This window comes from Idiotropiscis lumnitzeri, chromosome 18 (genome assembly GCF_059441095.1).
Source record: "Idiotropiscis lumnitzeri isolate Australia: NSW breed Sydney's pygmy pipehorse chromosome 18, RoL_Ilum_1.0, whole genome shotgun sequence".
Taxonomy (NCBI): Eukaryota; Metazoa; Chordata; class Actinopteri; order Syngnathiformes; family Syngnathidae; genus Idiotropiscis; species Idiotropiscis lumnitzeri.
This window is the reverse complement of record NC_142408.1, coordinates 9,724,973-9,752,739: the sequence shown is the minus strand read 5'-3', so window position 1 is coordinate 9,752,739 and position 27,767 is coordinate 9,724,973. Positions and strand designations below refer to the sequence as shown.

At 40.6% G+C, this 27,767-nt stretch overlaps 2 protein-coding genes across 3 annotated transcripts; one reads left to right on the top strand and one right to left on the bottom strand.

Moving 5' to 3' along the window:
* Positions 1 to 3,238: 3,238 nt before the first annotated feature.
* LOC148319436 (ras-GEF domain-containing family member 1B-B-like) lies at positions 3,239 to 17,432 on the top strand. The gene is made up of 13 exons (XM_088280608.1): positions 3,239 to 3,452; positions 9,472 to 9,984; positions 10,074 to 10,196; positions 11,148 to 11,285; positions 11,423 to 11,638; positions 12,059 to 12,133; positions 13,348 to 13,440; positions 13,517 to 13,619; positions 14,448 to 14,527; positions 14,660 to 14,851; positions 15,837 to 15,960; positions 16,301 to 16,373; positions 16,462 to 17,432. The coding sequence occupies exons 2-13, from the start codon at positions 9,478 to 9,480 to the stop codon at positions 16,490 to 16,492; spliced, it is 1,755 nt and encodes a 584-aa protein (XP_088136734.1). The 5' UTR covers positions 3,239 to 3,452; positions 9,472 to 9,477; the 3' UTR covers positions 16,493 to 17,432.
* Positions 17,433 to 17,480: 48 nt separating this feature from the next.
* Positions 17,481 to 27,438, bottom strand: LOC148319435 (anthrax toxin receptor 2-like). 2 transcript variants are annotated; one of them, XM_088280610.1, is made up of 17 exons: positions 27,165 to 27,323; positions 26,159 to 26,230; positions 24,658 to 24,729; positions 24,442 to 24,523; positions 23,864 to 23,968; positions 23,385 to 23,453; positions 22,072 to 22,152; positions 21,915 to 21,975; positions 21,733 to 21,828; positions 20,762 to 20,831; positions 20,128 to 20,206; positions 19,620 to 19,715; positions 19,479 to 19,535; positions 19,151 to 19,243; positions 18,388 to 18,561; positions 18,211 to 18,291; positions 17,481 to 17,627 (listed from the first exon to the last, which is right to left on the bottom strand). In XM_088280610.1, the coding sequence occupies exons 1-17, from the start codon at positions 27,287 to 27,289 to the stop codon at positions 17,595 to 17,597; spliced, it is 1,446 nt and encodes a 481-aa protein (XP_088136736.1). In that variant the 5' UTR covers positions 27,290 to 27,323; the 3' UTR covers positions 17,481 to 17,594. The 2 variants fall into 2 exon arrangements, with proteins under 2 accessions (XP_088136736.1, XP_088136735.1); XM_088280609.1 differs by lacking the exon at positions 23,864 to 23,968 and having other exon boundaries at positions 27,165 to 27,438.
* Positions 27,439 to 27,767: the final 329 nt, after the last annotated feature.

Genomic DNA, 27,767 nt, shown 5'->3' with positions numbered 1-27,767 from the left:
AACACAGATGATTGGCCATGTATTGTCTCAATGCAGAAGGGGTCGGGGGCTTCCAGTAGCTGAGCCGGAGCTCTTACTGGAAGCCTGTGAGTCACCCGTCTTCCGCTCCCCCTTCCTCCACGCCACCTAAACAACCCCCACCTCACCCCTCTGATCGGCTCACTTGCCACCCGTTGCAAGTCAGCAATGAAAATAAACACAAAGGTGCAGCTATAGTGAATACATTCTTCACAAGAAAAGAATTCCGCGTTAAATCCACACTCGACTCCGACGCCCCACTTCCTCAAATTGTGGGGCTCCCTCTCCCACCCGTCACCCCCCCCCCCCTCCCCTTCCCACATTGTAATGATCTCACCCACCTGTCATTGTGATCCCAACCCGCACTCAAGACAGAACACTGGTGGCAGGCACTTTTGTTTTGTCAGCACTTGGCAGCAATGCAAAATGGTGCAAAACCAAAACCTGCTCACTTTAAAATGAATTAAAATCAAAAGAAAAACATACAGCACGTAAATATTTTTTCTCAGTGACTAATATAATAATAATAAATTCCCCATTAACACACTGAACTATTGTGATTTAAAATATTAAACTCTCATCGAAATGCTAATTTTTGTATTGCATCTCTATATTTAGTTTTGTTGTTGTTACTCCAACCCATGTCATAATGCTGCCTTCAACAAAACTGGGACGTTTCCATTGCCTGAAGACCAAAAGTACACTTGAAAGCCACTGTAAATTTTGGTCAAATCAATTTTTCCTCCTATCAGAGATGAAGTAATTGGATGTGACGCAACCATAACGACACAAAGATATACTGAAAGATATAAAATACTGTCTGAACTGATCTTATCAGCTTTTATATGCAACACGAGACGAACGCCAGACCATTTAACACAATTGGGTCTGCACGGAAGTAGTGTGTAGTTGGACATAGTGCGGATTAATCGCTGTATTCCTTCTGTATTATTACTATCGTTTTTATGATTATTACTGTATAGTCAAGGTTGCCCAAAAAAATGATTCCATCTGTTTTCAGGACTGCTGATACTTTGTCTAATCACACACACACAAAAAAAAAAACTGAATAGATTAGCTTGTTGTAGTTGTCAGCTATGTTTATATTTGTTTATGTTTGACTGGAATGTTGGACCTCAAAATCAGAGTCTGGAATGTGGCTATGGATTGGTTTGAGTTGGACGTGCATTTAAATGAGTATTATCAGTTAAAAATGTAATTTCATGATCCACGGCATGGTAATCCACAAAGGTTGACTCGAAGCAACGTGACTCATTGTTGTTGTGTTGAATTTGTTATGTTTTATCCAGCTTTCGCATAACCTCCAAAAATGAGAATTTTGATGTTAGGCTGACGCTCTCCTTGATTTCATTCAACACTCAGAGAGAAATTTCTCCCTCAAGAGAAGATCATTGGCGTCACAGTCATCAAGGCAAAGCCCTCAAGGTGAAAACTCAACCGGAAGGAGAGTTTTTACCTTCGATGCAACGCGTTCGCAATCCACGCACAGTGAGAGCGGGTTGAAAAGAAGCCAGTAGAATGAGTGGCGTAGGAGTCGGTTTATTGTAATGAGAACCTCCCCCTGCAGCCGGATCGAGTCAGAGATCATCTATTTTTGCCTGAACAACATGTGTCACAATGGAAGAGGCGTCAGCGATCAAAACCATAAATGCATCCCACAACCTCAGTGCTCGGACATACTACGTAGAACTCTGTTTATGTAAGTTGATGTTTATGCAAACGGACGGACATGGCGAGGATGGTGCGTGTGGCAGGGAGATTGTCGACCCACCTTGATCAGAATTTAGCTAAAAACAGAAAGCTGGATGGAGCTGAGGTAAAGTCTTTACAAATATTTAGTTTAGAAACAACAACACTAAATATGTTTTACCGGCTTGGGTGGTGGGAAGCTCTGTCAGCAGCAATTACTGAACATATTCCTGTTGTCGGAAAATGTGAAAACCAATATGCTGTTGGCTTTCCAACACAGGGTATTATTGCATTGACTGTGCTTTGGCCATCAGTTCTCTTGGCAGCAAAACGATACCAAAGCCCCACTGAATATATCTTAAAAGCCAGTAACAGTGTTTTTATCATTGCATCCTGTTCCCGTAAGAAAAAAAAAAGTCCTCAAAATTACTCTTTTTCCATCAGTACCTATTGTGTAAATGCAATTCCCGCTATTCTATATACATCAACAATTTGACAAAAATGGACATCATTTAACATAACCAATGTATTCTGGGGCAGCGTGGTTGAGGTAGAGGATAGAAAGTCTGCCTCACGCCCAAGAAGATTTCAAATCATGGTCTGTCTCCCATTATCTCTGCTCGGGCCTTCCCGTGTGGAATTTGCATGTTCTCAAGCACTGTGACTTGAGAGACTTTGGGGAAAGCACTCATCATTTTACCAGGCAGTTTATCTGTAAACAGTGTGCTGGATTGCATTGGCAAGTTTGTGTGCAACAGTGATCTGGAGTATGAGTCGCACAACTGTCATTTCTTGTGATGGTCAATTTCAATTAGATTTAGAACATATCGCAGACTACAGTATAAGACTTACAGCTTGATTACAATTAATAAAAGCAGGTTCTTTCTTTTCAGTTTCTTTTATTGTTTATCTATCCATCTATCTATCACAGTGGTTCTAATATTTCTTGATATGTAGCAAAAAGGTTGTAGAGTTTTTGAAAGTGACATTTTTTTAACTTCCATTCACCACTTTTCAAAAAAGAAATTTTTTTTTTTTTTAATAATTAACTTTATCTTGCCCAAGTTTTGGGACAAGGATCAAATCTTATAGTTTTTTTTTTTCAAACTGTTGTGGTAAGACTACCGCTTACTAGACACTTTGACATGTTAAGAATAAAAACTGTTGGATCGCAAACATTTGATTTCACAAGCTTTAAGTTAAAACACCCCGCACAAACGCTCATCGCATCCGGAAACCTTACACCTTCCATTTTTCCAGCCCTCCAAACAATAACATTGCTGACTTCGGCTGAGAGTGAAAAAAAAATAAAAGTTAAAAAAAAAAATGGATGAGCGGCCAACAAGCCAATCAACACTTAGATACATTTCGATTTTTTTCACTCCCCGCTGCGATTGGTCCATACGGCGCTTTGGGGCACCACCTACTGATCATCGATTGGTCAGTTTTCGCGGCTCTGTGGGAGTCATTTGAATAGGCCTGGTTGAGTGTCATTGCGAATCGCCGCCGCTGTTTGAGAGCGACTCAAATAACAGCAGAGGAGCCACTCAATGGAGCAGAGAATAACGCGGATAACCCGATGAGAGACTTATCAGTACGGAACACGTCGTGCAGCTTTATCCGCGTGTGATAAGAGTGTCCGAGCAACCGGGCGGAAAATACGAACAGTTTGGCTCAAGTTTTTGCCCTCTGCTTTTCGGACATTGTGTTGCACCGCGTCAAAGGTAGGCAATTCCGCCTGCTTGCATAATGACTGTTTAGTACATCAACTGCAGGATATAGTTTATATGTGCAGTTACAAACAGTTAATTAAAGTTTACTGTCGTAATTACGTTGCTTTAAAGCCTAACTTTAAATCAAGCATGCAAACTAAAGTGAGTACTCGTCAACTTTGTTGCGTAAAACTTTGTACACTTGTGGGAAAGACGTATGCTTTTAAACAGTTGTCCCATTTGTTATTATTTGTTAACCGCAGCGAAGAGGCTATAATTAGGCTTGGACTCGCACACAAACAAACATGGCTCTCCAGCACCTGCGATGGGACTGTGGTTGCACAGCATGGCATTTTTTTTTTCTCCTTTCACAGGCAGCTCTGACTTTACTGTGTTCTGACTCACGCACAAGCCCATAATGTGGACCAGGCATGGTGCCCGTGTGTGTGTGTTTGCATGGTTGTGTATGTGAGTGAGGGAGAGAATAACAGATTGTGTGTGCCTGCAGGGAAAAGAAATGGGGAGAATAAAAAAGTGTGTGTACTCCCGGCCAAGTTGCAGTCCTAAAAAAAACGCTTTAAAGGCTTCCCCTCGTTTGCTTTTCATCTCAGCCTACCTGACAGACTGCACGGAAGTCCCTAAAATTACACCCTAACACTTAATAATTTACATAAAGGTAGCCGGAAAGCATCCCTCGGTGCTCCACCTGGTCTAAAAATAATCTTGTTTCACCTTTAAAGTGACACATCCTCTCTCATTTTTGGAGTATATAATCGGTTAGGTGATTCTTTTTGTGGAAGTGAGAGGGCAAAAGCCCTTGTGCAAATCTTAGGTTTATTATATCCTCGTAAGAGAGGAGATAATGTCCTTATCCCCCCTGATTCGAGGTTAATACTGTACTAGCCTATCTGATCATTCATATCTGTAGAGCACACACACTTGGATGTCTGTCTGAGTGTGTGTGTGTAAGTGGAATAGAAAAGAGAAGCTTCAAATCTAATCAGTATGAGTTGGCTTCTTTTCTCCACTTTTGGCTCATCCACTCAGGTGATGACGACATTGGAGCTGTGGTGGCGTTGGTACTGAAGTGAGACGTCCAAAAAAAAAAAAAAGACTGTGGGTGGATAGAGACGGAGGCAGGTTCTCATGCTTGAAAAGGCAAAACGAGATATAAGATATCAGAAGAGACGCTTGTGATCTGCTGCAGAAACTTGTCTCAGCATCAGTGAAACCACACAAACAACAACAAAAAAGAAGCCTTAGCTGCATGCCATCTGGTGTTTGCTCCATTAACTTCTTGGTGCTAGATTGAATGCTACAAGGTGGTTTCTCATGATTTGTCATTGCACCTCATCTGGATTTGTTTCAATTTGAACTTTGGATCGCGACAAAAAAGTCAGACATTTCAGGCTGTGGTCCTGTGTAATCTGGAATTAAAAACAATCTAGAAACATTTTTCCCATGCAAGAACTCTTGTTAAGAGGACAACTGAGCGGTGTTTTCTAATATTATATTATTTAGCTTTGTGAGAGGTGCAAAATATAAGGACCATCTTTAAGTATGTTGCAGTGCAGTTCAAAAACAGCGTTAACCACCACATCACAGAACAACCAAAAATGAGCCGTCACTGAGAAGAGTAGGTGAGCCACTTAAGAAGAAGGAGATGCACTTCTTCTTTCCTCAGCAGGCAAGGTTGATAAAAACATGTGATTTGTGTGTGTGTGTCTTCAGAGTCCGTTTTTAAATGGTTCGCCACCTTAAGGAAACCACGAGTGTGTGATGTACTCGGACTTTAACCTTGTTTATCGTTACTAATAGGGCTGACCGTAAATGTTTTTCGCCTTGGGAAAAACACGCCTCCCCTTTACGTACCCGTGATATCGCCTATTTGTGCCAAAGTACATCACGTACAAAGTAAGACCACGGCAATGTTTGATCACACTGTGAGAAGTAAAGCTTTCTGTCTTGCCCTCCATATTGGGATCGCCCACGTTCACAGAAAGGTTTGTACTTTTAATGACTCTGTTTGACTGCTCATGACTTAATTGGGCGGGGCCTTTAAATGGTTAAACAGATATGCAATGTTTGGCATTTGACCATGGAGGTCAAGGCACCAATTTGTACACCTTCAGAAATATCCACCTCAACTTGTCATTTCTAATCATTAAGACATTGGTCAATGTTGAAAATAAAACCTCTTTGTATTTCTTATACTCATATTATGTCTTTTGAGTGCAATCATGTTCACTTGTTCGCGAAAGACACACAAATGAAAAACTTGACAGTGCGGTAATTAAATGGCTAAAACATAGTTCCACGTAGTCCATCCATCTTATGCAACAGTTTTACAGCAGACGGTTTTTGGGTCACGTCGACGTCCCAAGGAGTTTACAGGCTTTCATTGAGGGCAATTTACAATTGATCGACTGAACCAGCTGCTCATGCTTAACATCATAAAAATCTAAATTGTAGCTGACCTTTGCCCCTTAAAGCGTGTGCTTGTCATATCTGCTCAGATCTCCAAATGAGTTTTGCTTGGCACATCTTTCATGGCCACCAACACAAATGCTTGTTTGTTTATGGCCCATTTGCCAATTTTAAGTGTGGCTTTGCATTTTACAAGGTCAGTGCAGATGATATATGCGAGGTTAATAATCCGTGTATGTGAAACTGATGCGAGACTTCGACCGGGTGCGGCGGTGGCGTCGCACAGCCCGGCGCTGGCGAGTGTGTGAAAGCTGCTGTGTGTGTGTGATCTGCTCTGATCTCTTCCCGCGGGTCTTTGTGCGATTGTTAACACCATGACAGGACAGATAATGCCGCCATTGTTGGAAGACCACCCCCCTTCATCCTCCAGACCCCCACCCATCTACATAGCTGGCTATACCTTTTTTTTTTTGTAAATCTCATAATGTGATTTGGACAAAATAGCGTGCTGAAGGTCCAGGGATTGTTATCAAACTAACTGCGGGAAAGTCTGGCTGACACGCACACAAAAAAGTCTAAATCTGCTCTGGCCCACATTTCCGTCACTCGTAGGACAAAACTGAAAAAAAAAATGGATTCAAAAATATGGTTTGGAAAATTGCGCAAACCTAAAGAACATTTGGAAACGGATTGGGGTTTTTGGAAAAACCACAACAGTTTACCGGCACAATGATTACAGTGATAATAATTCCAATAAATAATTCAATTACGAAAAAAGGTCAAAATAAGTTCCCATGCCTCGAAACTTTAGGATCACTTTTTTTCCCCCCGGACTAATCTTACTGCTGTCGCACTCATCAATCTACGTGGAAATAAATTGGCAGTGAGCCACGAGGAAAGAGCGATAGAGAATGTCCAAAGTTTAGGATCATTTCACACTTATCAAGGTGATGTAACATGGCCTGCTTGTTAGAATGTTTTGGAATGCTCCCTGCGAGGGGTCAAAGGTAGACACCGCCACCGCTTGTTATCGCTTTATTGAACAAGAGTCAGAAAACAAATGCGTAAAAAGCACATTCACACACCACAAGTCACTCAAGACGCTAAAGCCATACGAAAGCTGAACATTTTCTTTTTTTAGCAAGGAATTTGCATTTGGCTGCAAAGTTGGAAATGTAATCAGGAATAAGCATTTTTTTTCTTTCACGTTTTCTTTATACGTATGGGCAACGAGCTAAAAAAAAAAATCCAAACTCTAGAGCGGTATTGAGCAAAATGCAACTATGCTGGTGAACTTTTTTTTTTTTTTTTTGCCAAAACGCAACGAAACAGTCATTCAATCCAACATGCAACTTTTGCACGACATAAAGGTAAACATTCTTGCGTCTACTGTGTTTTGGCCGCATATATAAAAAATATATCACGTGTTGACACCAGAACATCGTGTTGTGTTGTTGAAGTGTTTTTTTTTTTTTTTTTAACAAACACACACACAAGCTTGTTTAGATCCATTAGGAGATGATGATAGCCTGCAGCTCCTCCTCAACTTCGCTTTTAACCTTTTGATGAACTGAAAGTACTACTTAGTTTTTTGGCCTACAGAAAAGTTATTGTCTGGATTGTCATCAAAATAATTGCTTCCAGATGAAAGGGTAAATCAAGTTAAAACGTATAAATTAACATAGTCGTTGACTAAACAGAGAGCTCGTACACTTGCGGTTTTTAGTTTCGGCATTTATTGTACTTTTATTCCCACATCAAATTACATTTCAAAGGCTGTAGTCGTTCGGAGTTTCGAATCATAGAGAATGCTAACTTTAAATTATGCGTCCAATGTCATCATTAAGTTTTCCAACCTGCAATTTAGTGTAAGATTTCAAGCTGCATTATGGAAGTACTAAATTGCACAGGGGGTCAACATTTAAGGAATTCAGCTCGGAAGGGCCAAATGTTTTAGATGCCCCCCCAGCCCCCACTCTAAGAAATACAGTCACGACTCAGCGCAAGCTTGGTAGAAGAAAAAAAAAACGTTTCGAATATGTTTGCTTCTCATGTGGAGTCGACCGCTTTTATGAGCTTTTCCAGATGACGTATTATAAGTTGAGCAAGTAAGTTGAAGCCGCAGTAATCTTTTAACTTGGTTATAGGAGGAGGATTGCAGATTGCAGAGTTCAGCAGACAAACTGCCGCTGGACTGGCCGGCAGTGGCATGACGCCAAGTGTGTCCGTCTGAGAGGCCGAAGCAGACTGTCCTCTGTCGGCCATGTGATGGTCAAACAAGAGCTCGCTGGATTTCTGTGGGCTTTTTTCTTTTTTTTTTTTATGCGCATCAGTGTTTGAGGTATGCGTTTTGCCCGTGCGCGTGCGTGCGTGTAAGCCCCGACTTGATTTACACTGGCATATGGTAGTAAGACAGGATGAGAGGATGGCTCCAGAGTTAAAGCATGCCTGGGTGGTGATTTAGGATCAGCTTACCTTCCTCAGATCCAATTATCTTCACCATTAAGGCATTAAAATCACTTTGGCCCCGAGACCGTGTGTCTGTCTTTTTATTTGTCTTTTCGGTTGAACAAAGCGACAAAAGTGCAGTTGCAACACAAATGGCGACGTATGTAGGATAGAAACATGTTGTAAAGCCGAGTGAATTTCCACATGGGTGGGTGTCTTGACAAAGTTCAAAGCCGAAGGGAATACACAAAGGAGGGCTGCAATTATGCGACTTAAGCGTAATTACTTTGACACACTTCTGAGTCTCTACTTTGAGTGATCGGCTTTCACGATATTTGCACAACCTACGCTTCGCTTAAAGATTGACCACATTCCAGGCACGGTATAGTAAACAGGTTGCACAAGAGCTGGATGGAGGGATTTTGCGAGTTATGCCCAACCCAACATAAGTTTTTAACTTAGAACTCGACATTTCCAGCACGCCATTTTATTGGTAGTTACTATGGGGAAAAAAAAACAAAACAACAAAAACAAACACAGACACATTGAATGGTTTTGTTTGCCCGGTGTCTTCAGGCTAATTTAAATATGCCAATTTTATATGGATTTTTTAACAAAGATTTTCCCACTGGCAGTACTGGAAATCAAACAAATCCTAAAGAGTGTTTGAACTGTCTCCACTGTAAATCCTTCAACTAGAGAAGAGGTCTTGATGACGGTGTTCGTTCCCACTGCGGCAACGTAGCCATAATTTGTACCATATGCAAGTCGGAATGGACCGTTGTCCATCACTACTAGGGCACCAAAGCAACGGTCCTTTATATTACGAGGCTTTTGCATGGGCATGGAAACAGTGAATATGTGAGTGTTTAAGAAAACAACACAGGTTAAATAAAATATGAAACTATGTGAATTTGCAAAGGCCTGATTCCAAATATGCGGGCGTTCGCGTTCGTTGCATTGTGTGCTCTTCCGAACCTTGACAGCTTTTACGTCAAGGCCATTGTAAATGAGGACCTTCTGCACAAGCAATATTTCAGTCCCATTAAAATACAACTGCACGAATCATTTAACTACTGATCAAAGTAAAACCCAACAAAACAGCCCTAAAATGCTTGTGAAAGTGATGACAAGTGTGATTGTGGCCTTTCCGCAGGTGACCATGCCTCCCACCACGCCTTATGCCGGAAAGTTCAGCACTTGCGGACTTTACAGCAGCAACAACAACTACCAGCAAGCAAACAGTCCATACCGCCACTGCGCCTCTGTGAAGACCACCAAGGAAAGCGTCTATAATGGAGCGTATTCGGCGGCAGAGAACCCATATGACATACCGCACGCTCACAGCATGTATTGCGGTTTACCCGTGGACTCCGTCAGCACTAAGGAGCGTCATTACAGCAGCAGGAGTGTCGCTTCGGACAAGCTGCACTCCGGCGGGCTGCCTCACAGCCCGCGCCAGCACAGCACTACCTGTCCTGCACGAGTGCACCGCCAAACCAGCGGAAGCAGCGGCAGCGAACAGTCCTTTCGGAGCAAAAGTCGGCTTTACGGACACGGCATCACTGCCAGCTACGGGGAAATGTGTTACCACGACAACAGCTTGGTTTCAGCGTCTCTCGAGGCGCTGATCCAACACTTGGTCCCTACCGTGGACTACTACCCTGATGTAAGTCACATGACCTCTCTTGTAGTTCTAAACATGCTCATTATATTTCAGTGCTCACTCTTTGTGTTCTGTGTCCTCCAAATGGTTAGAGGTCGTACGTTTTCACCTTCCTGCTGAGCTCACGCCTGTTTTTGCACCCCTACGAGCTCATGACACGAGTTTGTCACCTATGTGTGGAGCAGCAGCGGTCCGGAGACACCCTGCTGGATAAGGTGGGCGGATTATTCACACACCGTCTTCTACACACAAGTTGACGTTTGTCTCCAATGGATGCGAGTTCCCACATTGTTACCATTTGAACAGATTTATGTTCTTACCAGTTAAGGTGTAAGACACTGCTTAGAGTCATAGAATGCTTTACAAGCCAGTGCTTCACAACCTTTATTGAACCAAGGGAAATATTTTACATTCGGGGAGAAAGAAAAAAAAACACGTCCCGAGAAGTTATATGCTGTAGGGTGAAATAATGATGATCTGGTATCAATTTTCTCCTCAGAAATACTTACTCATTACGAGATTTGGACCTGTTTAGTTCTTAAATATCTTAAATTACTTCTACGATAGAAATTGTCAGCGCAATTAAGTGAAAGTGGGTAATTCCCACCAAAAAGCTCATGAGCTCTACTGACACGCTAATGCGGAATCACTCTTTTAAACAGCATAAAATACTTCTTTTGGGATTGAAAAATATTTAATTATCGTAATAAAATAGTGCACTCGTTCTCTGTTTTCGAATATTTGACAAAGACTGTTCATACTACTGTTTTTAAAAAACAAAAAATATATATATTTTGGGACTAATTACTTTGGTTCATTTCAAAGCTTTCAATACTGCTTTTGTCCTTTATGGCAAGATTGGCTTGATTCGATCAGTGATGAAGTTTGGAGGGCTCCCTCTGGTGGTATTCAAAAGAATCACTGCATAAGTACACTTGAGTTAGATATAACGTTTAATTTTTTTTTTTTTATTTATTTATTTTTTTTACACTGAAGGGCAGCGTGAATCCAAAAAGTGTCTTACAATAATAAACACGCTTTCTTTAGTTTCTGCTTGTTAAAGGGACAAAGTTGAACAATATAGACAAGAAGGAACTATTCCGATTTTACCAAACAAACCTACATGGACAAAGCCATTTATGATGTCATATGATTTGCTTGTCCAGATCCGTTTCCGCGAAGTGGCGCCAAAGCTGGTGCAGCTGTTGACCGAGTGGACCGAGACGTTCCCGTACGACTTCAGGGACGAGCGTATGATGCGTTGTCTGAAGGACATGACGCACCACGTTGCCAGAGGGGACGAGGTTAGCGTCACGCTTACTCCTTCATTGAAGCACTTCATAACCAACTCCGCGCTTGTTCCTCACAACCGAGTGTGAACATATTTTTTTCCTCGTCTTAAATGATGTGTTTCTAATTGAAATGTTATCGTGTGTACCAGTACTCATGGCGGGCCATGCAGCAGATGACCCAGCGCTTGATAAAACGCTTGTCTGCCCTCGGCCAATACGAGGAGGCGGTGGCCGCGTTGAGCGCCGTGGCGACCGAGCGTCCCGCCTCCCTGAAGAGCAAAAGGGAATCGGCGCTGCGAAGCGATGTACTGAGCGTGTGCGACGACCCCTTCATCCTCGCTCAACAGCTGACACACATTGAACTGGTAAATACTTTTTGGTCCATTGCGCGTGTTTAGGGATTTTACAAAGCCTGTGTGTGTTTTTTATTTTTATACGTTTGTAGTGTGTGTGTATACTGTGTAGTTACATATTAACAGCACTTAAATTTGATTATGTATAAAAACAACATTCACATACTTTTAATTTCAAGCTTCACGTAAAACTTATTTTACTTGGATGTCTCTTTTGAATTGCACACATAAAGCAGAATATGTTTGGTTACATTTTCTGTAAAAATAAAGCTATCGCTTTTTTTGTGGCCGTTTTAAAAGCCTTTCCTCGGACTGTGAGATGTGTGCCCTTTTTTTGTGGTTATTCTTTTCATTTGAAAGTATAAATATTTGGTTTCATCAGCACCCCCCTCATGGTTTTATTGTTATGTTTATTTTGTTTTCCCTTCACAGGACAGGCTGAGTTTTATCGGGCCTGAGGAGTTTATCCAGACCTTCGCCTTGAAAGATCCTCTAGAGAACCACAAGGTAGCCTGTGCACTGAATGTTATCATGCAGTACGGCTGTGGGCAACACTTAACCACCACACTTCTTTATTTATTTATTTTTTTTTAGAGTGAATGCTATGTATTCTTTAAACCGCAGCGACTCACTGCTTTATTTGATGTTGTTAATTACAAACCGAACGAACCGCAAGCAAACAGTTAATTTCTGTGTTTTTATATTCTATTTTTGCCTTTGGCTTTGCATCTAACTTGGAGTGAGAGATTGCTTTCCAAACCACATGAAGCGTCGTCCTGGCTGCCGAGTGCGAATATTATTGCTCAACTTGTTTTTTTATTTGAAGTCGTTTTGGAAAGTGCATCAAACACAATGGGAAAGAGCCTCGCTCAATGTGCGCCTGACGTGCGAGCTGTGCTGTGAGTCAGCCGAAGGGGTGCCTTGCAATCAGTGCCATAGCCGCGACTAGTGCTCTGTCATTGTGTGTCAGGCACCTTGCCAGTTATATAAGACCACTTTGACAAGGGTTAGTATAAGGAATATAGCAGTGTTCCACCACTGTTGTGAAAGAAATATTGTACCATATGAGATGTTCATCTTTAGCACATCAACTCCGAACAAAACAACTTGCTCAAGTTAACACTGGCCTTGTGTTTATAACTAAATGTAATGTATATGTTTTGATCTATATAAAGTATATTAGACACATATTCAGCATGTTATCACTTTATAAACAGTGAATAAAAAGAAATAATATTAGGCTGTTGAATTGTGGAATTTAGTCCAACGGCGCATCTGCACACGTGATGAAGAAATTAGTCATTAACACGGATTTTGAGCTTTTCTATTAAATGCACTGCGGTTATTATTCTGAACTTAACGGCATTTTGGCAAACAGATTCCCCCCCGTTAGCCAGGTGATGCGAAGGCAGATGCAAATGAGATGTAAAACACCGCGGACACGTCAGAGAAGTCATTGTGTAGGAGAGCTTGTGTGGGCGCGAGGGTTCTCAAGATCCGGTCCAGCAGGAAGTGACTGATAGGCAGACAGCCTGTCTTTGTCATTTATAATTTACAAAGGCAAGATGAAAAAAAATCATGACGTTCAATTTAACCAAGCCAATACTTAGAATTGCTCAGAAAACTGACAGATATGGTTATTACTTGGATATTTCTCAAGGGCTCAATTGACTTTGTGTTTTTGACCACGTCGTCTCTGTGTGTCAATCGGTGTTTTTCAGGGTTTCTTCCGAAAGCGCAAGACCAGCAACCTGGAGACGTATGTGAACTGGTTCAACAGATTGAGTTACCTTGTGGCCACTGAAATCTGTATGGTACGTTCATTGGCCCTTTTTTTGCGACAATTTCACTTGGATGTCTTTTGGTTGACATTGTGTTCTTGCATTCCAGCCGGTGAAAAAGAAACAGAGAGCGCGGATTATCGAGTTCTTCATCGATGTGGCGCAGGAGTGTTTCAACATTGGAAACTTTAACTCGCTCATGGCAATCATCAGTGAGTATTTTGACTTGGAATCATATGTGTCATATTTCCGACAAATGAGACGCCTTTGGGGGCCTTAAAGGCATATTATTTTCTACATTCTCAGCAGTAAAAAGTGAATATTTTTGCCCATGATTAATTTGATAACATTATTTTTCATGTCCACTTAAAACCTTTAAAAACACATTTTGCTACTAGCTGTCGATTGAAAATGATATCACATGTATTGAGGGCTCATGAAACAACCAATCACGACTCACCTATTGTCCATAAGGGCCTTTCATTGCAGACGGAAAAAAATCCATTGCTTTCATATTTTAGTTAAGCGCATCAACAAAAATAAATTATATTGTGTGATTAATCATTTTGCTTGGTTATGAGCTATTAACGTGGGGTTCAATGTCGCTATGGATTCAGCCATGCGGATGTCTACTGTGACATGGCATTCGTACCCTTGGTCGATCTAATTAGCCTTTCAAACGGCATCCATTGTTGACGCCACTGTTGTGCTGATTTCTTGTTTCCACTGAGCCAAACAAAGCCGGCACAACGCCACCTCAGGGTGGGATTTTTAAATAGCCACCGTTGGCGTGCCGGAGTTTGCAACATTGTCGCGATGGCCGCCTGCGTGCCAAAGGCTTATCAACAGAAGGTCTTTCCCTCCGGTCCGTCTTTGCGGGATTTATAATTTAGAGCTGTGAAATGGCAGCTTTTGTGATAGGACAATTTTCCTACTTTATTGTTTTTACAATTGGACATGGTTGATTTGCATTGTTGCTCTACAGAAAAGCAGAAACGGACTCCCTTGTGCTAAATCTGATCTTTTTTGTCGTGTCTCAGCTGGGATGAACATGAGTCCTGTTGCCAGACTGAAAAAGACTTGGAGCAAAGTCAACACCGACAAGTTTGAAATTCTCGAGGTGAGAAAACCCACACTCGCGCACACGCTCGCGCTAAATGTCATCCGTCCCACGGTGCTGTTACATTAAAACGTTGGGTCTTTTTTATTTGGCAAATTTCTAATCACGTCTCATTGGTCTGTTCCCATTCAGCACCAGATGGACCCATCCAGCAACTTCAGCAACTATCGCACTGCGCTCCGCGGCGCCACCCAGAGGTCCGAGACTGCACACAGCGTGCAAGAGAAGATTGTCATTCCTTTCTTCAGCCTGCTCATTAAAGACATCTACTTCCTGAATGAAGGCTGCGCCAGCAGGCTGTCCAACGGACACATCAACTTTGAGGTTGGTCCACCACTCACGAGAGACCTTCGATGCTGGTTTGACACACTGAGGGTGGAGTTACATTACAGGCCCAAGTGTCCATTTCCAATTTAATGCCTAAATGTGCACATAGTAACATAGAACTGATATTGCTGTGTTTACACTGACAAAATAAAAGTAATTTAAAAATTGATAAATCATACAAATATTAAATATTTCACTCCATTCCGCTGGCCTGGGCTGACTCTTCCCCCTTATTTATTTAAATGAGGGTAACCTGCCTCATTACTCCATTGGCCACCAACTGAAGTTATTTTGCTTGCTTCATGATGGTCACGCCTCTAATGTAGACATCATTTTTGGTGCATGCTTTTGCCGTAATTTACATTCACAGCAGGTGTTTTGCAAGGTGTACTTGTGTTGCACGTGCACAAATGGTTGTGTATCGGTCACAGAATGGTGCAGTTAGCTGCCGTTAACATCTGATTGCCTCGCTATATCCAATCTGCATGTTTGCGCTGCACACACATTAGCGGATGTCTGATTATGTATCAGATTTTTATCCACATTTGGAAGAAGCCACATTGCGAGCTTAAGATAACAGACTCCATGTTTTCTTCCTATTTACACGTCTGTTACCGATACCCAAATTGTTCTACTTGAGAGCAAGAAATCAGAATTGTGTTAATTAATCGGCCATTGATGTGCGACTTTATAGCAAAGATAATGAATATAAAATTAAGCACTGTAAAACAGTCAACCATTAAGGGACTAAAAAAGTTATTCTATACTTTGTATACTCTATGTTGTTGTTGTTTTTTTTTTTAATTAATTGGCCAACAAATCAGAATTTCACCCTGGGAGTTAAGTAATGGCAAAGTAATAGTAGGCTTCCCCAACATCACATAATGTGATAACCCCCCCCCCCTTGTGGTCATAGAAGTAAAACGCTTCATGCTGAAACTCATGACATTATACTCACTGTATATGACTTCATTCATTCCAGAAACTTTGGGAGCTGGCCAAGCAGGTGAGCGAGTTTCTGGTGTGGCGTCAGGTGATCTGCCCATTCGACAGAGACCGCAGAATCCTCCAGTTTCTTGTCACAACGCCGGTCTTCGCCGAAGACGGTCAGTCACTCTCCTGTTAAACTTTTTTTGTGTGTGTGTGGGGGGGGGGTGTGCGCGTGTGTGTGTGTGTGTGCGTGCTTAACACACTGAATTGACAGATACAGAACTATTTTGCTTTCAAAGTTCATTCTGTTCCAAAATCAATGTTTCTCATTGAAGTAGATAGCATAAATTGATTCCAGCAGCCAACAAAAATAAAAAAAATTTAACTTTTTTTTTTTTTTTTTAAATGAAGGAAAAATATAGTATATATAATATATATATATATATATATAAAATATATTTTTTTCTGTGCACGAGACAATGACTAAAAATTGTGCGGGGTGATTTGTTTGTGCAGAGCTGCATCTGGCCTCTTACGAGAGTGAAGGGCCAGAGAACAATATGGAGAAGGACAGTCGGCGATCTCTCCGGTGAGTTCACACACACACACGGAAACTATCACACCCACAAACTCAGCACGTTGACCTTCATATTAAAATTCTATTTCCCCCCCCATAGATCCTCCCTGTTGCATCGAGAGAATCGGTGATGAGGAGAACGTCTTCCACATTGCAGGGTGTAAATAAACATGTTAAATAGCATGTTAAAGCTACATGGCCATACAGCCGGTATACAATACGTTCCCTGGGCCAGACCCGCAACAGCTGAGACTGCATTTTCTCAGATTATCCGTGAAGTATACACAATCTTTCATAACTGTAAATTGATATGTGATCAGAGCCCTCCAATGCTGAACTATTCCAATTTCTGCTTCTGTTTTTATGGCCTCGTCGTTTTTTTATTTTTTTATTGAATCGTCTTCTTTTTTTTTTTTTTTTTTTCTGAGGCACTTACTGCTGAGACTTTGTCGGAAAAGTTGAGCAGACTTGGTTTATTACTCCAGTCATATATTGCTAAAGGACCAAATTGTTTTCATTGCAACACAATGGAGAGCAGGAAGTGGGCATGCTGCCCTGTTGTCTTGTTGAGCGCTTCATTTTTAATGTCAACAATGAAATATTGCTCTAACATCAACTCCTTTGTGGCACTTAAACCGTGTTTTGGTGAGCCAGTTGTGTAATGTCATTCAAGCTAAACAGTGCACTTCATCTGTGTGTTTTCGTACTGGACTTTTTTTCCCTCCTCTTCCTACAGTATTAATTTGTATTTTGTATCAAAGAGTATAACACTGAATGTTTCTTTGTATGCGTCGTCGCCATGCTGGGTTGTAAAGTGTTTTTCTTTTCGCACAAACCAGCTAAGCTTTTACAAAAGTCATTTTCTGTCTCTTTTCATGATAAGGGGACATTTGTATTATTTTTTTTTGTATATAAAAAACTCATTTTATGTACTAAATGTTTTATAAAATTGTTTCCATGTGCTTTGTTCAAACGTTCCTGTGTTTCTCAGTACTTGTACTGAAGCCATGGTGAAAAGACAATTATATATATAAATCTATATTTTTTTTCCCAAATAAACAAAATAAACTACGTGTGCTTTTGTGAAGTGAAGGCTTATTAAGAGAAATGACACCAGGATAAAAGTAAAGAAATGTAATAATTATTTACATTTTGTCACACAATATAATATGACAGGCGTCTTTGGTCTAAACTAACAATACAGTAATGCTGTAGTTTGTTTCTGTTTCAGTCTCAGCGAACTCTAGTGAAGTTGATGCAGCGGCCCTGTAGACGATAAACATTGTGGTAAAATAATGGAGAAAAAAATTGGAATCAGAGCTTTGAAAAAATTCTCACAGATTTGAAAAATATGATACGATAATTCAAGAGATTTTCCAAAAAGGTAATTCATGTAATTAAATCGTTGCGGTGCAGCGGTAAAAGGTGTTTTCAATAATTTGGAATATTAGGGAAAAAAATGTATTTAAAATAGTCAATTTAACTTAAAATATTAATGATACAGGTTCAGTACTTCAGATCCACCTACACAATAAATTTGATTTACAAGAGATTCAAAAAGATTTTTAACAATCGGTAGAAATTGTCTTTCTTAAAAGTATTATGCTACGTGTTTACATTTCAATAAGTTACACTTGTTGAATCGAACTACTGAAATAAGCTTTTCCTAAATATCCTACTTTATTGAAGTGCACCTGTAAAACGGCACATATGATGGAGTAGCCTAAACTTACAAATATGAGATTGTTCATCTAATAGAATAAGAAGAGAACATAGTTTGCAATCAGTACTTTTTCAGTTGGGTGCAAAATACTGTCACTGTAATTTAAACGGAATTTAAATGTCTTACCTTGTCATGAGGTGTTGGCCTCATGATTGCCACTCTGTCGTACTGCCTTCTCAACAATGCCAGCAATGCATCAAAACGTCCCTGAGGGTCACATCAAAAACAAATACGGAAATGGCATGGCTTCTTATTTAATTCAGGGTTTAATAAGCGCACTGAAATGATGACAGCATGTCTCACCTTGATGGGCGTGTACCATTTGGGCTCTGGTAAGGAGTTGTAAACGGGCGGAGGCCTTGGCGGTGGTCGAGGTACGATGTCCTCCTCCACTTCATCTGGCATGGTGACCACCGCATTCTTGGCTTTCTCCAGCCTTGAGCCTTCCTCTGTGGAGCCCTTCTGCCCCCAGCGGACCTATAAGTACATGCATTCAGTGCACACCGGTAAGTACATAAAGTTGATGTAATAAAAAGTCTACACACCCCTGTTCAAATGCCAGATTTTCGTGCGATAAAAAAATTAGACCAAGATAAATCATTTCAAACCTTTTGCCACAATTAGTGACAATTCAATTGACTTTTCAAGAGGGAAAGGAAAAATACACAATTGACAGTGTGGTTGAAAAAGTGTCCACACTTTCATAAATGGGATGTGTTCAGAATTTACAAAAAAAATTAAAGTGTCTCGAATCCCAAATGTAGTCAATCTATATGTTGTAATTGTTTTTTTTAGCTAATACTGACTGTTATATGGAACTGTTCAGACTTCCCTCCACCTTTTCCATCTGAAGATGTTACGTTCCAATAAACCAAAATGAAACCTTTTTGCTATAATTCCAAAAAGTATGTTTGCCTCATCATCAAAAAAGCATGGGGGTGGCGGCACCTGTGTTTCTTCAGATGGGAATGGGTTCTTAGACGAGGTGGAGGGAATTATGAAGAGTTAAAAAAAAGGGAATTACGAATTTAGTTTGTTATTATATTTCTAGCACATTTGAAATCACCTCCATGCGCTTTATTCCACCAGGTCCTCTCCCCCCGTAGTATGACGCATCCACTGTGGGCCATTTGTGTTTGGGGAACAAGTCTTCCTCTTCCTCTCATTGAAACAAGACGACAATACAAATGTTTACATAATTAAACAGTTTGACTGCCACTGAGCAACTTTGAATGCTACAGTCGCATTCCAAATAATAGTCAGCAGATGTCAATGTTGCACTGTTTCCTTCACTGCAAGAGACACTTTCTCAAAAAGGTCATGAGCACAATTCATCTATTGTTGTACATTGATTGGGTTTTATTCGATTCTTTCCTCCCCAGTGCTCTACTCACAGGTATAGGAGGTGGAGGAGGAGGAGGAGGGCGAGAGGGCGGTGGGTTTCTAATCACCTGCAGTGACAAAAATCAACAGTCACATCCCGAAGTGTTTCTTGAGTTCATAGTTTGTGCTTCCAAATACTCGTCCACACTCACCACGGTGCAACACAGAGGCCAGAACCACCAAAGTAGACCGAAAACCAGCAACAGCAAAAGAGCCAACAGCAGCCACAACACCCAACTCCCATTGGACTGTGACATGTACACCAAAAAATACATGATTGCCATATGTTCATCAAGAAAAGAAAAATTGCAATTATATTTGCCGTTTAATGAAAAACATTCAGGATATTAAAACAGTGACACAATGTAATGAACTTATTTGAATGCACGAAAAGTATAATTCCAAGCCTGAACAATTTAGTACAATAATTTGAAATACATAGACAAAATTTTCACATGTTGAATTTAACTATTGACTACATGAATGTTTCCATCTTATTGAAATTTGTTGAGATGCAGAAATGTAGACATTGTCCAGGTATTAGACTGAAGGTCAATTGTGCCTACTTTTTTGGTTCACGTACAAAATGATTGCCCACACTAACTAATGAGACACGTACATTTGTGTGTTTTCCATAGATGCACTGTAAGACATACTCACACAGTTTGTGGCGTTGATAGTAACGGGAGCAGATATGAACGACTGCCCATTGTTTAAACTGACCAGCACCTCAACTGCTCTGTAAAAATAGCAGGAAAAGTCTTTTCTTTTTCTAACATACATACATATTACATACATATTACATATATATTACATACATTTTATATATATATATATGTATACGTATATATATATATATATATATATATATATATGTATACGTATCTATATATATATACGTATATATATACGTATATATATACGTATATATATATATAAATAAATAAAATTAGGTCATACATCTTGGTGACCTTGCCAACTTCCTTACACCATTAGTGCCACGAACACTGACTCAATGGGAAAGGGAAGTAATTTCCATTGTTAACATCTCATTATATTTGAAGCACATTTCCTTGTTTTGTGATGAAGTGGATGCACTGTAGACAAATGATGAATTAGGCCACAGATAGCACAGAGTATGCGTGAACTGCAGTTAAAATGATTTGCAGGTCATTTTAGCTTACAGAAAAAGTTCCCGAGAAGATTACTGATTTACCAATATGGTTTTGGCTGTGGTTGGTTGTTGTATGTCATGCTGTTGAAGTACCTTTTGCGTGTATTTACGAGTACTTACTGTCCGACCTCCTGCAGCACAGGTGCGGGACACAGCAGATAACCTTCTCCAACTCGTGTTGCCTTCTGGCCTACAAAGAAACAACAAAAAAAATTTCACTTTGCATGCTTTTCGGTCTACATAATCCGACTCGACTCGCCATTGCAATGTGATATAATTATATTAGATTCTGTGAGGTGTTTGCAGTTTCTATTTTATGTGATTTGTTGGACTGGTAAAAAGAAGTAAACAGGAAGAAGAGAAGTATGATCCAGTCATGTGGTGTCTTGTCCTCTCACTGTGAACTCATCCGACAATTCTCCATATATCTTAGAATAGAGTCCCACCGTCCCTCCCTCGTTCGCTCCAGTCTGATAATGCCTCCTCTGTTCTCTGGCTGTGTCGATAAAAAGCAGCTACTGTTTGACTCTCCTTCTCAGCACAGACCACTGGCACATAATATCATTTTATAGTTGATGAGGACGGCGTAATTGCATTTCAGGAGGCTGCATGGCAACCTGAATCCTGAACAGTTATAAGCAATGTTTGCACCAAGCGGTACATTACAGCATGAATTTGCAACAAACAGTTACGGTAAACCCAGATCTGGCTTGTGTTTGTTTTATTGTGAGGAGGGGAGAGTAAGATCAGCTTTTTAAATAGGGTGACATCATCAGTAACCCGGCATAGTTTAAAAAAGTGCAGTGCACCAAAATGTTGTTTTGGTTGGCGAAGGATGACCTAATGATTGGCTGTAATTGATATTAAGAACGGGCATAATTATCGATGTGTTCATTAAAGGATCATCTGATGTTATTGAGTCAGATTGGTTTGTGTATTTTATGGAATTGATTTTTTTTTTTAATTAATTATGTCTTGAAGCAATTGAAAAGGAAGAACACAGTATTGAAAAATTCACAGAAGATAAATAATTGTTATTATTAAAGAATTCACTTTGTATGAATACATCGTTTAAAGCACATTTTACTCACTGTATGTGTCCGGACCGACCGTGAGGAAGCAGAAAACATTGTCTGTCCTCTTTGATCCACTGAAGCCACTTCCTCTCAGCACCACATTGAAAGATTCTGCAGAAAAAGGCACATGTTGTCGTAATGTGATGTTACTATATGGAATCATCACACGCGTACAGCAGCACGTTTATTTCACACACCATTTACGCAAACACTTGACGGTTCTATTGTGAAGATTTCTGAGCAGGATTGCTTCAGGATCTGAGAGGAGAAGCCGGTCCAGTTAAAAAGGAGGTCTCAAATTACACAAGTTGGTCTGCACAAGACCGGCTTGCAGCGCTTGCGATCAAAGCTCACCGAGCTGACGACATCTTTGAGAGCATGAAAGCCCGACAGCACCGGGAAGACTTGCTGGACGCCGTCTGCTATTTCAGCAAGCTGCAGCACAAAGACAAACAATCCACAACCTATGACATGAGCTTGTTAACTCAGACTGCATGAACGTATGGTTGTTTACGTTTCTACAACCATTTAGTGACTGATTTGTTATCTAGGAGGAAAATGACGCGAGAACCTTTCATCTCCTGCTTGACAGGAAGCTCGTTTGACTTTATTTAATTACAGCGCTCTAAACGACTTCCTCCTCTAAAGCCACAAAGCACTTTGGGTCATCAGACCGAGTTGAACATCACAAATCATAAGGCCATGCGGTAGACAGTTGTAAAGTCATGAAAACAGTAAATATTGGAGAACATTCATTGGCTGTAATCATAATAAATAAATAAAAATCTAATTGGAAAAACACTAAGTGAGCAAGCAGTTTGTGATGACAACTTGGCCACCAGGGGGCATTGCATTACACGATCGACTGAGTCACTGTGGATTAGTCGTTCTCCGCAGAGGATAAAGAATATATGCCTGTGTGTCTGTCTACAAGTATTCATGTGCTGTTTATGTTCAAATATTCATTCCTACAAGAATCAAAACTGACCATTACGGCAATTTCTAAATTGTAATTCTGCAAAATTGGAAACTGCTAACCAGATGAGTAGACAATCCAGATGACATTTACTGCATTTGCATCTGCCTTCCAGACAGAACTCACCAAAGCGGGACCTTTTGATGTCTGTGCGTCAATTGCTTTGAAAAAAAAATGGGGCAGGTGGTGGGAGTCTCGGTTATTAAACTTCACAGGAGGGTTTTGGCTTCCCTTTATGTCTTTAGAGCACAGGTGGCATTCGTCCTCTTATTACGCCTCTGATACTCCGTCAGATGTTGTCAAATTCACAAGTGGATTTCAAGCCTCCGTTCCCGTTTCAGTAATTTGAAGAGCAGCGTGAAAGGGGTTTTGGATTCAAAACCAATAGAATTTGTTTCAAGCGCTCCGCTGAACTTTAGGACAAAGTTTTAAACTTGAACCTTTCATCTATTGTAGCCATTGGCACATAAATAATCAAAGTCAAACGCACAGGGAGTAATCCAAGCATCTGAGTCAAAACATGCTCGGCAACAGAATGTTTTCACAAAAAAGCTTGATCTTAAAATCTCCGTTTTTTTAAACCCATTTTGCAGCGGGACTTCAACTGACAAACACAAACACACACAGACACACGGCGAGAGACAAATAAACCCCACAGTGTGGCGCAGTGACACGATTATAGAGCACCTACCTGCATGTGGTCAAAGTCCATGACCCCAACACAGTACACCCGGGCTCCAAAACCTCTGGCTTTGTCAGCCTGGAGGCAACACAAGCAGCAGTAAGTCAGATCAAGTCGAAAACGAGACGTGGTACAACGAGACTAATAAAACATGCCCGGGGTTTAATTATTTGGAATTAACATACACATGTACAGTAGATAATCAAAGTGTCTTGAGTGGAAACATGTAAAAATGAATGTATAAATAAAATAGTAGTCAATGAATACGTTTACTTGTGTTATTGCTCAGCTGTTTAAGATGTGAGACACTCCATTAGGTACACTTGCCTTTACAGAGATACTTGCGTGTATATTGTGTTTGTACATACGCCGCATCAGGTTCGAATTATTTACTTATATGACTACATGGCGGGGGTAAAATATGGCTTCACATTATGAAGCAGCGCGCTTCTCCACAAATGTAAACTATAATTGTGAGGGTGTGTCACCTCCTGCACACTCAGCTCGAAGGGGTAAACCTCCAGTTTCCCATCGGTCAGAACAATGATGATACTGCGAGACGGCGACGTTTGTGTCTTCATCTGCTCCGACACCTGACGAGTGCAAGCCAAATGTAAATGCAAGTGCATCTACGGAATCATTTAGTTGTTATTTTTTTTTATGGATGATTAACTATTGTTGGCATCATATTTTTAAACCAATACTCAATGAATACATACAAGGACAATTTGGGTTTATGGAATACATTCACAAAAGAAGAGATGAAATTAAATAAAACTTTGAGCATAAACTGATTATAGTTTACTGACGAGCTGGATAAAGGCGTACAAAAATGTATGTTCCACTTTCTGCTGTCACAATCAACTTGCATTGGGATCAAGTAGAGCAGATGAGGTTGGATCTACATAACTGGATTTTTTTTATTTTTTTATTGGCCTTTTCAAAGGTCTATGTTCCACGGAATCTTCCGATATTCTAATTCTTCGCTCTGACTGTAAACCAATTCCACATGCCAACGTCTCAAAGGTCCGATTGCTTCCGAAAATCAATGACAGTGTATACGTACAGCTTTCAAGCCTTCATGCATGTATGTTTCACCAGCGGGGTTGATTTGGCTCAGTTTATTCAAACCCTCATCTATCTTGTTCCTAGAAATCCAGAAACCACATTGTGGACAGAGCAGGTTAAAATATGTGCGACACTGATAAGAGGGCAGTTTCTATGTGATCTGGTTATCTGTGGTTTTCCATTTTGGAAGAAGGAGGAGGAGGATGTACTGTACCTGTTTCCAGTTAATGGCAGGATTACAACAGCTTGGGCTGAAAAGACAATGTAGGACACTCTCATCCTGGGACTGAAACACATGCATACAGGACAACATCACTGATTTACGACAAAACATTAAGTTCATGGCAGCACTTGAGCAGCAGTATTCTGAACCAGCACGAGAGCATTTGGAGACTTTGTGAAAAAGCCTGACAATGGATGCACTAGTGATATGCTTTCTTCAGGGCCGATACCGATTATTCAAGTCATGGAGGACAATATTAATTTGTTGAAAAAAGGGGTTAAATGGTGTCAAATTTTTGAAAAATAAAAACTTAGATTAAATACCTTTAAGCACATGTTTATGAAACAACTTTAGTGATTTGCGACACGTTAAAGCTTTGTTAGAAAAAAAGTGCGCAGAGCTCCCAGGCTCAGCTGCAAGTTTTATAGTTCAATGAAACAAACATCGCTTTAAAGTTGACTACAGCAAATAGTTTTCGATTAGTTGTGAGTTGAAATAGACTAATATTTATTAAAATTTTGCCTAACTTTCCTATGCTTGCGAGACCTCTCCTGTGGTGCGTGTGAAAAAGCAAACTGGCAGCTGACTGCTGATTGGCTGTTACAAGGAACCAATCAGATGCTGCTGTGGGCGGGCCAATCTGCTTCTGCAGGCAGGGCCACAAGCACAGCAGAGAGAGAGAGAGAGAGAGAGAGAAGTGTGCTGCAACGGGCCTAAATAAACCAGCTTTTAATTTATCGGCCATGAAAGTTAAAAAAGGCAGATTTCGACAAACAAATATCTGCCCCAATAATCGGCCCGGACGATTATAGAATAGAAATCCCTTTATTGTCATTGTACTCAAGTGTGCAACGAGATTAGAGATTATCGGACTATCACCAGAATGTGACCCAATATACAAATCCCAGTCCAAAAAGGTATGCTTGGATACTGAAAACATGATGGTTCTGTACATCAACACCTGCAATAGAGTCATCACTCTGGTCTACAAATGCTCTTCAGGATAAATGGACAAAAATTCTCACACGACACCCTCCAACATATTTTATAACATCTTCCCAGAAGACAAAAGGCTTTTAATAACCAACCCCACGGTTTCTACCGATACTTTTACGAACCATGAATTTAAACTCACAATTGTAAGAAGGCTCCAGCCTTGCCAGAGGCACTCCCAGTGTCTGTGCACTGAAGTTAGGACCACCTCCACATCTGGCTGAGTGTTATGAGTTTATATTTAGTAACCTGCTATTAAACCTTAAGTTATCACACACACACACTCTCCACCATTATCCAGAAGGGGTTTGGAGCCTTGTCTGAGAGGTCAGCTTCCCCAAATAGCTTTGCCCTACTTTTTTTGTTTTGCACTCCCACTTGTGTTGTAATTTAAAGACCTTTATTAAAAGTCGATGGCTTTGCTTTGAAAATGTTTCTAAGAAGATGTACTGGATGTCAAAGTGGACATTAGTAATTAAAAAAAAAAAGGCTCACCCACCTGACAAACTTATTGGTAAGCTGCTCCACAAATCCATAGATCTCATGCCAGTGTCCTGACACACTACCTGACCTGCAAACATAATCAGCACACACAGAAATGCCACAAGGGCACTTTTTAAAACAACACATTCACAAAATAATGAACGTGACATGCAGATGCATCTTAGTTTTTCCACTACTGTCTTTAAATAAGTGTTATAGAGCGACATTACTGTAAGTGATAATAAAGGATACAAGCAAACCGGGGAACCGTATTAGACACAAGTAAAGAAAAGACAGAAAGCTTTTTAAGCGAGATTTTGGGAGGGCGTATTTTACACAGCTGCGCGCTATTCGTTGGGCTTAATAGTAGGTTCAATTTTGTTTGTATTTTGGATCCATCCATTTTCTATCATACTTGTCATTGCGTCAAGGAAGAGCTGGTGCCTCTTCCACCGTTGGCGTTGAACAAGAGGTCGAGTGAACCCTGGACTGATCGGTGGCCAATCACAGGCTATATTTAGGTAAACAACCATACTTTCTGTCACACCTAATAGGCCATGAATCTAACGTGCATTTTTGGGGGGAAAGCGGTTGGTACGGTATATTGGAAGAAGCTGGAGTAGCAATGCAAAATGTGCGACAAACACCTAGGAGGGCCTGAGCCAAGACTCGAACCCAGAACAACTGGACAGTGAGACAGATGTTGTGACCATGTTCTCAATCAAGTATTTTATACAGTATATTTCCTATAGACTGGTGTACATTTCACACATGTGCACCATTACAATGATAAAAGTTTGCACATTAACATCCACCAATTATCCGATCAAATAGAAAAGGATCGTTTGCGTCACTAGTTCATACAAGCAAAGTTCAACAGAAGGGTAAAGAGTATGATAAGGTTAAGTTGCAGTGGAGCAGTGGGAACATGCAAACTAAACACAACCATACAAGGGCAACGAGCAGTGCACAGTTAAACGAATGTCAACTGTTGTGCATGCCACCACGCTCGTATGTCTCACCTATCCAAAACAAAATAAACATCGAATGCGCCATCGCATGACTCTTCCCCACCGTCCGTCAACGCTGTGTTCCACAAAAGAGCCGTCAAAAGAAGGATTGTGCAGCACATCCACAAACGACCCATAATCCACACACATCGGAGTGTTTTACTCCCAGAACCACGATGATCTGTTTCTGTTAAGGATATTTCATCTTCATTGTGGGCTTCATTATCCCGCGCGGTGTGTTCAAGTGCCTCACATCCTGAAGCTCTCGTACTGTACACATTGGAGATTGTCCGAAGCGTGTGGTCTGTCCCACCCGAATAGAACCACCCTCTGTGCATTTCAGAATTAAAGCTCAGCTAGGTTACATTAGGACGGCGGTGTTTTTTTCCAATAAAGCAAACATTTATTTGTGCTTAATTAACAGTGTCCATAGACACAACCTCCCTGGTCATAACATTAGGTACACCTTTATATAAATTCCAGTAAGACAAGATTCTTTAGTTTTTTGTTTTGTTTTTTTCCATTAGCCCCTATTAACCATAAAATGTGTTGTATTCCTGTATTTTGTGATGCACTTTGTGAAAAGTGCTTTAAAATCAAATTGTACTCTTTTCG